Source organism: Gavialis gangeticus, unplaced genomic scaffold (genome assembly GCF_001723915.1).
Source record: "Gavialis gangeticus isolate Ggan-Ray unplaced genomic scaffold, GavGan_comp1, whole genome shotgun sequence".
Taxonomy (NCBI): Eukaryota; Metazoa; Chordata; order Crocodylia; family Gavialidae; genus Gavialis; species Gavialis gangeticus.
Window position 1 is genome coordinate 74,498,013 of NW_017728992.1, and position 11,717 is coordinate 74,509,729.

At 41.2% G+C, this 11,717-nt stretch overlaps 1 protein-coding gene across 3 annotated transcripts in view; it reads left to right on the forward strand.

Annotated features, from left to right (window-relative positions):
• FBXO15 (F-box protein 15) overlaps positions 1–11,717 on the forward strand; it is a 66,539-nt gene that overhangs the window by 53,388 nt on the left and 1,434 nt on the right. For all 3 annotated transcript variants that reach the window (XM_019524499.1, XM_019524488.1, XM_019524495.1), the window contains exons 8-9: positions 182–327; positions 7,580–7,704. In XM_019524499.1, the coding sequence (XP_019380044.1) occupies positions 182–327; positions 7,580–7,704 (271 nt within the window). The remainder of the gene's footprint in view (positions 1–181; positions 328–7,579; positions 7,705–11,717) is intronic.

Genomic DNA, 11,717 nt, shown 5'->3' on the forward strand with positions numbered 1-11,717 from the left:
AAAACAAAACAACCCCCTCCAAACCCCCCCCCCCAAAAAACACGTACAACCCCCACCTCAAAACAACAAAAAAAATTCTTAAGTTTTTTTTTCGTTTCTTTTTTAAATGGTCTCAACTGAGGTTATTTAGTATTTCTTCTGTGCCCATTTATTTTTTCCTTGCCTGATTCTTCCTTTTAAGACTATATGTCCTGCCTGCTCATAAACCTATACTGGATGATGTTGACCCAGAATATGGACTGCATGGCTACCAACTACACATTGACATGCACAGTGGTGGGCATACTTATGTGTGTTCTACATTTCGCAATCTGTTCTGCAGAAAAGGTAGAGTTAATGGAAATTGGAAGACTGTTTCATTTTAAAATGGTCCTTGCATGTAATTTTACCTTCTTCATGCCTAGTCTCTCATTTTCCTAAACCTTTACTAATGAACTTTTCATCCCTCTCTTACTTATGTCTGTGGATTTTTTTTTTTTTTTTTTTTTTTTTTTTTTTTTTTTTGACTACTGCTAGAGCATTGACAACTTAGATATCACAATGTATCTGTGGGGAAAAATATTGCATCTGTAAGAGAGAATTTCTCTTTAGCTTTTAAGACTCCTTTAAAATGTTTGACGTACAAAAAGAAGGATGCTTCTTAAAATAGAAGGTGTTGACAGATGCTATAGAGATATTGGTTTCAAATAGTAGTTGTATAATCTGTTCCAATGTAGCTGTTGTCTTTCCTTTTCTTATAGTAGTAGTCAAAAATGAAGCCAAACCTTTGCAACTTTTTAATTCTGTTGTCTTCTGGGTTAAAGTTACAGCGTGGTGTTTTTTTTTGTTTGTTTTTTGTTGTTGTTGTTTTTTTATTTATTTATTTTTGAGCTAACTTATGCTGTTTATAGGAGCATGGCCCTGTACCAGGTGTATTATAACAGCGTTACATCTGTCAGCAGTCCCAGGCTCATTTCAGTAGTTGCATTTTTAACATTTAAATTCAAATTACCTTGCACTTTTTATGTTGTATGCAGAAAGTAAACATTTCTAAACTTTAAAAATGTATATCTCTTTATAAGATGCATCTGTATTTAGCACTGTTTAAAATGCTACAAAAAATTTAGCATTGTATTGGAAAAATACAAAGCAGTATTACTGCTGCTTTTCGTTTTGCTGCATGTCTTGGTCTTTGGAGAAGACAGTAGAGGGCAGTAGAAGATAGTTGTGTTGCCATCAGAATTTCATACAGGTTTCAGAGGAGAGTTGCTAGGTACTTGTGAGATCTGAAGTGTGAGTGCTTGTATTTGGTGACACCTCAACCAGAATGTCATTAGGGTTGAGAACTTAACTAAAGTGTTAAGTGTATACTTTGGTCCTTGATTTGTATTCCCACAGCTGATTATGTAATAACACTTGATGCATTTGTTTTATTGTAGATCAAAGTCTATACATCGTTTTAATCAAATTGATCTTTATTGAATTTCAGCAGATCCTTAAGTACCTTCTCTGGAATATTAACTAATAGGCGTTGAGAGTATCTATTTAAACTTTTCCTATTTTCCATCTCTAGTCCATGTTCTTGTAGCTGTTTCCACAAACTGTGGAGAATATGTGAAGAAATGAAGATTTGTTTACGGAGCCACATACACTAAGAATCTTGGATTGCAGTCACTTTCCACTATTGGTTATTGGGAAGTGTCTCTTGAAGCTCTTGTCTTCAGATTCTAAAAATCCGTGGATTTCTCTTTTGAATGCTGCAAAATCTGTTTACTTGCAGATTTGTACTCTTTTGGCCATATACTTTTTTTCTTTTCTTGGTTGTCTCAAGTCTTTCAGTATTATCCTCTGCTGTTTTGGCTTGATGTTTTTTGTTTTGGCCCAAGGCATCTTATGGGACAGATTGTTTCATGTGTGTTAGGCCTTTTTCTAGGATTTTTTTTGGGGGGGGGGGGTTGTGTGGATTTTTTTTTTTACAAAATTTTCATGTAACTGATTTTGCACCAAATTTTATATTGACCTACACATTTTAAATAGCTTATTTGATTCTGGCAGAAATAAGTAAATTTTGCCATGGTGAGAGAACACTTTAAGGAGGTACAGTAGACTCCTGACTTGCACATGTTGTATTCCTGAGAAACCTCACGTATGTTGAATTCACGTGACTCGAGGTAAATTTTCCCATAGGAAATAATAGAAAAGTGAGGGGTTGTATTCCTTAAACCTCACACTTATGATACCAAAGGTACCAAAATGAAACCTTTTTCAACCAATATTTTATTTATTATGTTACAAAAACATATTGTAAATATATGCTGCTACCACAATGGCAACACTGAGACAGAGTGAGCCTCCAGAATCCTGCTTGGGAATCCAAGCTGCGCGTAACTCCGTTCGATGAAGTCTGCGCATCTCGCAAGGTGTTCGCGAATGATGCATGTCTTGGGGTGTATTTTTCTGCTTGGATGTTAATATTAATTTGCATAAATGTGACACACAGGCAAGTTGAATACGAATAAAACGGGGGTCTGCTGTACCTTTTGCTTGCAAAAATTGCACACTGCATCTTATAAGTTATCGTACAAATTTCAGTTTACTTTTACAACAAAGCCTATACTGGTTGGTTGGCAAATCAATGGTCAGGTTTGTTTTTTTTCCCCCACAAAATAAGTGCTGAATGGTAGTTAAGGAGCACAAGCCTAGTCTCCCCTTTCACTTCACGTCTTATTGCAGCTTTTTCATGTGAGCACTAACAAACCCATGTTCAGATCCTCACCCCCAGTTCTTCCTGAAAATCTGTTTAGCAGGGCACTAGGGATCAAAATCCTTCCTTCTTGTCTAGTTGACATCTACAAGACCCATCCCTCTGAATGACAGTTCAGCTCTGTTGCTGTGCCCTGCCTTTTGAACCCTTGTCTGTGTCTATACTTATGAAGTTTCCTGTTAGAGAGATGTTGTCCGAGTGGAACAAACGGCAGTTATGCCACTTCCAAGAGTAAAAATAATTTCTCTTGCTTTGTATAGCTGTGTGTCTACTGGAACTTATGCTGCTAAGGGACAAAAATGGTCAAAAAAGTCACACCCCCCATCTTATTTATATGGGTTCTAACAAAACTTGAAAGTGCCTCTCAGGCTTGAACATGTTTATTTCTTATTAGTGCCATTCCCTCTACCACCTTCACCAGATTCTGACTTGTGTCTGCTGTGTCTTGATCTACCCCTGTGCCTCTTGTTACTTAGCAGACATATCTGAAAGCTCACCTAAACATCTTGTCCTGAGTTTCTGGGCAAAAAGTTCCCTCCCCAGTGGCCACACCTTGTATTTTTATACATCATTTACTGTTCAAAACGTTTTAGCCCTGAAGTGCCACTAGCTTTCCTTGATCAGGGATGTGGGTGTTGGGGTGGAACTGCAATGAATAGCAGAGTGGCTACATTTTTTTTTTTTTCTCAAAGAGGGCTGAGAAGTGGATTGGGCTTTCATAAGCTAGAAGGCTGGTGGCTTAACAGGAAGTGAGAAGAAAGAAAATGCAGCCAGGAGAGGTCCTGAGCAGTAGTGGAGCCTTAATAAAAGCTGGAGCAACTCTCTATATGCAGCTGTAAATGACCTCCAGCTGGCTTGCAAACCGTAATCTTGGCAAGGGCTGAAGCATATAACCTATGAACTATGTGTTCTACTGTAATTGTGTGATTCAGACTTTCTCTTTTTTGAAGAAAAAGGGTAAAATTGTATTGGGAGTAGGAAGGTGCATTCATGGAAGTGTGGTCAGTGAGGGCAGTACCTTTTAAGAATGTTTCTGTAAGGCTGAAAAATCCCTGAAGAAGTTAAATCTCTATCAGTCTTTTGATCTTCCACAAAGAAAGAAGAAGTATAAAAATGGGTTTAGAAGTTCAGTTCATGACTAACTTTTTTTAAAACTAAATTCTTATTTGCAAAAAAATGAGTTGACAGATACAAATGAGAAGGTCAGAGAAATGATCAGAACTCTGTATCATCTTTTGATCAGGGCTGGCTTAGAATACAGCAGTCAATGTAAAGGGACTTGGTATTTGCAGAATAGCTTCCTAGGTGGTCCATCCACTGATGTGGTGATTGCTTTTGTAATATTAGTGATACCTTGAACTTCCTTCTTCTGTTTGCAGCATGGATCTCCCCAATTTATTCTGTTTTCATCAACTTATGATTTTGGTTTTGTGTGGATTTATGCATCATGGAATGACTGTTCTTGTTTGAATCTTATTTGCAGATAAGTAAATATCCCTTTGAGGAAAATGCTTGGTGATTGAGGCTTCTTTTAAAGTTCTATTTGTAAAAGCTCTGCTTAAAGCTAGGTATTTATGGCAATTTTCAGTTTTTTAATACTGGTTTTATGTAACCTAGGTTTGGAATTTTACTTTTTAGATGAGCATGATCCCAATACAACCCTTTGTAGCTGGAGTTATGTGGACAGGCCTTAGCTTCTTAAAAGACTCCAGCATTGGCTTTTGTTTCTGGTGAACAAATGCACTTTCTTCACCAGCAATAAGTAAGTAAATCAGATTACATTTGGCTTTTGCTGACTTAAGATGAAGAGTCCATTGGGGAGTTTGATGCCACAGAAAAGAGTTGACAACTTTTCTCTCTACTGGACAGAACCTACTTCAGGCTGGAGGAGAAAGAGGGTACCTCCACATAGGGTTCCTTGTAGGTGACTAATAGAGACCCAAACATGTTTACAATGGTAAAATAGCAAGGTCAGATGGAAGATCCACTGAGTTGGTCTTTCCCCAGCTGGTTTATGGAAGCGGTGTTTTGTGGAGACTGGTAGGGCAGTGCTTCCCAGATTTCCTCAGCGTGTCCCCTCACTTCTGCCCCACTGTTGCATTTAGAAAGCAGGTTTTTAAACCTAGTACCCCAAGAATTGACACAACACCCAGTTGATCAATAGGAGAAGGGCTTTAATAATAATGTCACAAGCAAGCTTATAAAAACCAAATGACAAAAAAAGACTCTTCAAAATAAAATGAACTACTCCACAAAGTCCTACTACATATTTAGCAGTAACAGTGTTCTCTCACTGATTCTGGTGAAGGAAGCTGGTCTAGTCTTGCAGCTTTCACCAACCAGGATCTGTTGCTGGTTAAGCTGGCTGCAGTGTGGCAGTGATCTGTCTCTGCTTCTCCTGGAGTGCACACTTTGCTGGCAAATTCTGTTAGTTCTTATACTGTTTAATTGTATAACTTCAAAGCACTTTTCCTTGATAGTTCACCGTTTTTTTAGTCCAAACAGGGAGGAAAAGGTGTTGATCATCATAGTGTAACTATTAATTGCCTGGCTCCTGTTCTTGCATTGTCTAAGTATAAAATGTGTGCATCTCTGCAGGCCCTGTAATAGTAGGTCAATTTACAGGTGATGGGCCTGAGCAGTCAGACAGGATACTTTAGAGGTGTCACCAAACCTGTCTTGGGATATTTGTATATCAACCAGGCACATTTGCAGTAGCTTGTACGGGTGATGGTTTGTTCTTTAAACTCCAAACATACATTGAATAGTTCAGACACTTTTAACACCCTATACCTTAGGATGTTTGTTGGGAGAAGTGCTGGTCATGTACAGGATATCTTTTCTGTAGTTTTTACAAGTTTCTCTTAAGATTAATATTTAGCTTTTTTGTTTCCTTTTAGTTGCTAGGTCAATTGAAATGCGTATGTAGCTTTCTTGCCTTTACTGGCTACACACACACACAGACACACACACACACACAGACAAACACACACGGTAAGTGTGTCAGTTCTCTGTTGACCATTTTCTTGATTTGACATAATGGAGCACAGAATAAAACCAATTGGGGTTGCTCTATTTTGTATGGTCCCAGCTGTCACTTTGCATTTTTGTTCAAGATGCATTGTTGTTTTAATTTGGTCACAAATGTTGTGTAGGCCTGGCTGAGCTGTTGCTGTACTCACCATCAACATTGCAACCCCCCACCCCTCCAATGTTGCTCACTCCTGACCTGCAGCCTCCTGGTCCTGGGAGTGAGTGGCACTGACAATGTGCAGTGCCCAAGCTCCAGCTGCTGCTTGCGGGAGATGGCAGCTGCTGTGGCTAATGCAGTGTGTGGAGCCTGGCTCCCATCCCTTCACCCCACCGTCCCCTCCCTTGTGGGTGGCATGGCCAGAGCAGGGTCAGTGGTGGGGGCGGAGGATGTAAGCTGCCTGCTGGAGGCTTGGGGCTCCCTGCTGGCCTTCCCCCTGGGGTCCGTAGCCTAGTGGGCTGGCCCTGGGATGCAAGGGAGCGCCACACTGGCATGGCTGCCAAGCTGAGGCACCCTCTGCCTACCCAGCAGCAGTGGGGGCACAACTCCATGCTGCTGCCACACCTCACCTTGGTGGCCATGATGGTGCGGTGTTCCCTCCTGCTCTGGGTCCCACCTGCTGCGCTGCAGAAGCAGCTCCTGCCTGGAGCTGGTCCAGCTCTGTTGCAGCTTTGTGCCCAGTTACGGGCACAGAAATCTCACAACCCCAACTGCTGAGGTTGTGATGCCACTTGAGGTTGTGACTCAGTTTGGGAACCTCTGTTTTACGGCATTCAGAACTTCCCCTTCTTAATTTAATCTGGCAGCAACCCTCAGGGAAGCAGTCAATCGTACACAAACACCTCCCCTCCCTTGAGTGGGTTCTCTCTTGGCTATAGTAGGGCCAGTTCCATCAGGAAAGCATAATTTAAACTGCTTTCTCTGCCAGCAAGAATGAATGGCGCCCTATGTTTGTACATGACTGAGGTGATGAACGGAGAGCCGCTCCTGACTTGCTTTTCTTGTGCTCACATAGTGAAGATGATTATCCTGCCTGCCTTCTCAGTGAACAACTTTCAACTGCTTTAGTATCTCTTGTATTTAAAGAGCTTTGTTTTATGGAAAATGTCCTATGAAAAGGCTCTTATTTTTAAATAACAAAAAACAAAAAAAAAGCCCTTACTTTCCTTGTCAGAGAATTAGTTCATTAAGACAAATGCCAAACTGTAATCGAACCTCAGAATTTACCACGCTTTTTTTTTATTTACTAGAAAAGGAAAAACTTCCCATAAAGAAAGGAAAAGAAAAGAAAATCTTTCCTTATGATTGGAAACAGTACCAAATTTAGGATAGATATTAGGTAATGTTGGCTTGCTCCACTTGCAACTAGTTTTGTATCGGATAGACAAAGTAGTTATGAAGCATCTTTGCCTTTTTTCCCCTGGTGTTAAATATGATACCTCTGTGATAACTGCAGGGTTGCGTGATTGGGTGACTTGATTGAATTATATCACTTGAGATTCCTATTTGCCTGTTTCTTGAAGCCACTGTGTGACTTTCAGACTTCTGTACTTGAATGAAACAAAAACCCCAAATTTTCTATCCATTCTTGTCTCCCAGAATCAAAGCGGTGTATGCCGACTTGATCTGTTTTCATAGCTAGGTGGTTATGAAAACTACTGGATACATGTCAGAGTTCCCTGTTGATCTGTAGAGGACAAATTCATGGCTTATAGAGATTGCAGCAGAGAAATAAGGACATACAAAGGATTTCTGGCCTAGTTTGATTTGTCATTACATAATGATAAATTTGTTAATCTTTTCAGATTACATTCAAAATGGATATTTGAAGATTATGGTTATAGGTTTAAAAGATAATGCACAGCACTTACCTCTGATTGGGAAAGTTGGATTTTTCTGGAAAACATCTGTACTTGAAGGCAATATAAAGGTAAATGAATAGGTTTTGTGGAAGAAAATAGTTATTTCAAAATGGAAGTAACACCTAATATGCGTATTTAAAATCGGATAGTTTTTGTTTGTGAGGAAATCACTTCAACTGAAAAAACCTCCTAAAATCCAGGTGTTAGAGGTCAAACGCTAACTTTGTTCAGTTGTGTCTAACAGTCGCTCTCTTTTGGCAGGACGGGCATGCAGAATTTCTAAAAGAGAGCCTTCTGTGAATTATAAACATGTTTGAATATGATTATGCATTTTTAATGTACTTACTTTTTTTTTCTACATGGGAAAGTGAGAAACTTCAAGCTCATTAATTGCCCATAATGTTGTTGCATTCTTTTTTGGACTGATTTTTTTTTTTTTTTTTTTTTTTTTTTTTTTTTTTTTTTTGTCTTTTCTGCTTTGTTGCCTTGAAGCAAGGTTTCTTTCTTTTTTTTCCCTCTGTCCCTTTAAAATGTCTATGAAATAGATTGACTCATTTTTTCCAGCTGTACATATAGAAAGAGTACAGTTTCTCCATTTGGTTTTATCAGTCAAACATTGTATTGGATAACCAAAAGCAGCTGAAGCTAGGAAGAACCAAAATAGATGTAAATCTGTTGGAAAGATTCTTAAAGCAATGACCATTCATAAGTCAGATCTGTAATGCTCAGTAGGTGTGATTTAAACAACTTTTTTTGGCGTTGGAAAAGCTTGTGTTGGGCCAGAATTTGTCAGTGTAGAGTCTGTCTCTAATCTATACAAAGCTTTTGATCAGCAACATTTGTGGGACGTTAGCACTGGCTCACGTGGCTTGTTAAATTGGAGCAGAAAAGGTCTTGGTGGAGTGGAATCTGGATGACTTTGCTTAAGGATATTCCTAGTGTCAAGGGACTTGAGGCCAAATGCCATAAAATGGTGGCACTTGTACTCAAGACTGCTAGTCAAATGGATCCATAAGACCATAACTGAGGTTGAAATTAATGATGCTAACATTAGACTCTATCTTAATTCTGCCTGTGTGTTTAAATACTGTTTACATCCATTTTATAATGCATAGCATCAGATGGATTAATAACTCCACCCCCTCAAAAAACCCCAAACAGAATTTTGTCTGTATATTCAGCTTTTACATGTTCTGGGGATTTTATTGTTATCATAAAGAAATAAATGCCCATGCTACCACTATGAGCAAAATTTGGGGGAATAGTCATGCATGTAATGCCAAAACAACCTGGATCATAGAAAAATTAGGGTTGGAAGGGACCGTAGGAGGTCATCTAGTCCAACCCCCTGGTCAAAGCAGGGCCATCCCGAACTACATCATCCCAGCCAAAACCTTTCGTCTCTCTGGGTAACCTGTTGCAGTGTTTTTCCTACCTTCCTAGTTGAATTTTTTTCCCTAATATCTAACATAAACTTCCTTTGCTACAACTTGAAGACTGTTGCTCCTTGTTCTGATAGACTGTTCTCAGTGGTGGCAGATATCTCCATCCTCTTTCAAACCTCCCTTCAGGTAGTTGAAGGCTACCATTAAACCCCTCTCCTCTTCTGCAAACTAAATAAACCCAGTTCCCTCAGCCTCTCTTGAAGTCATGTGCCCTAGCCCCCAAACCATTTATACTGCTGCCTGCTGGACTCTCTCCAATTTGTCCACATCCTTTCTGTAGTGGGGGACCCAAAACTGAACACAGTACTTCAGATGTGACCTCATAAGTGATAAGTAGAGGCAAATAATTACTTCCCTTGACCTGCTGGCAACACATCTACCAATGCAGCCCAATATGCTGTTAGCCACCTTGGCAACAAGGGCATACTGCTGGTTCATATTCGGCTTATTGTCCACTGTAACTCCCAGGTCCTCTTTCTGCAGAGTTGCTGTCCAGCCAGTCAGCCCCCAGCCTGTACCAGTACGTGGGATTGTTCCATCCTAAGTGCAGGACTTTGCACTTGTCCTTGCTGAATCTCATGAGATTCCTTTTGGCCCAGTCCTCCAATTTGTTTAGGTCACTCTGAATCCTAGCCATACCATCCAGTGTATCTATTACTCCCCCCAGCTTGGTGTTGTCTGTAAGCTTGCTGAGGGTGCAGTCTGTACCATCTTCCAGGTTGTTGATGAAGACAAACAAACAAAACTGGCTTCAGGACTGATTACTGAGGCACTCCACTTGATAGAGGTTGCCAATTAGGCATTGAGCCATTAATTACTCCTGTCTGAGCCTGATGCTGCTGCCAGTCTTTTCTATCCATCTCATAGTCCATTCATTCAGCCTGTACTTCCTTAGCTTGCCTGGGAGTACATTGTGGGAGACTGTATCAAAGCCTTCCTAAAATCAAGGTATAACACATCTGCTGGTCTCCCTGTGTCCACAGAGCCAGTCATCTCATAGAAGGCAGTCAGGTTGGTCAGGCTTGACTTGACCTTGGTGAAATCCATGCTGTCTGTTCCTAATTACCTTCTCATCTAAGTGCTTAGAAATGGATTTCTTGAGGGTCTGCTCCATGATTTTTCCAGGGACTGAGATGAAGCTGACTGGTCTATATTTCTCTGGATCCTTCTTTTTCCCTTTCTTAAATGTGGCCACTGTTTGCCTTTTTCCAGCCATCTAGGACCTCATGATCATGATTGGCAGCTGTTTCCTGCAAGACACCACCAAGAGGCACTGCTCGCACTTCAGGCAGCCCTCAACCACAGCTCCAAACCCAGACCTGGGTGGAAGCCTCAATGGTGAGCGGTCCTGCCTGTACAGGTGCAAGCAGTGGCAGTGGCTTTGGCATTGTGATGTCCTCCAACCATTTCCCTGGGCCTCTTGATCTGCCTTCTCTTTTTTTACTGCCCTTCTTCTAACCACACCTTCGCTAGTGAACTCACCTGGAAGCTGGCCTGTTTATTGCTCGTTGGCCCCAAAAAGTTCAAAGGTTCCTTCTTTTCCTGCTTCCTTGCATGAAGCTAAAAGGCATTCTCTCAAAGTGAAGGGGGGGAGGGTGGGCAGAGGGGATGGGAGGGAAATTGGCCTGCAAACTGCTCACACTGATTGCTGGTTCCCTGATTGCTCAGGGTGTCTCCTTTTATACCCTGCTGGGCCTGGACCAGCTCCACCCTGCTCATTAGGGCTTCTGTCAGGCCCAGGCAGCAATCACTCAGCCAGCAACACTCCCAGCTTCTTGGAGCACATGTCCCAAACATGCACAGCCCACCGAACAAACCCTCAGCAAACCAAAGGCAGCTCTGGATCACTTACCATCCCTGGGCAGGATCTGGTGCTTATCTTCTCTTCCCTTCTTGCTCCCAGCAAACTGCCTGCAAACAGTTTACCCTGTTCGCTGGCTCCCTGGTCACTGGATATTTTGATGAAGCCTTAAAAATGAAACAAACAAAAAAACTGCCAACTTTAGGCATCCTGTTGGGTGGGAGGGAAACCTGCTCTGTAGGTAGTAATTAAATATGGCATTCCTGATGCAGGATAAAGGAACCCAGATACAATGGGAAAATTGAAGCAGAGAAGTCCTTGATGTGGAAAACTGCTTGTCTAAACTCTTGCAGAGTTGCAGCACCCTTCCACCTCTTTCTGAATGTAGTGAAACCCCTGGTGAGAATTGCTGCTGGTGCTGCCTCGGCTTATGCCTGATGAACAGCTAGTCTGGGAAAGCCTATGACGTGTGCGCATTTCTGCTGCATTAGGACTGTGATTAGCCTTAAGCAGGCAGGAGCTGCTTCATGTTGTGTAGCTTTTCCTGGTCTGGCTCTTCCTGTTCTCATCCTTGAAAAAAGTGCACAGGTGGAACTGGCCCATATGCCTCTATTCCTGAGTGTGTTGGAGGGGCCCATGTATGCCAACACAAGAATGTTTGTTTATTTTTTTTATTTTTCTAACTGACAGTCTACAAACATTTTACTTTAATCAACCATTTTTTACTGTCAGTTTTAAAAAAACAGACCTTCAGTTGGCAACCCTACTTGACTGCTGCAGGGGTTTTATACCATGCTGCCCCCAAAACCTACTCCCTAGCTTTATTCCCCCCCCC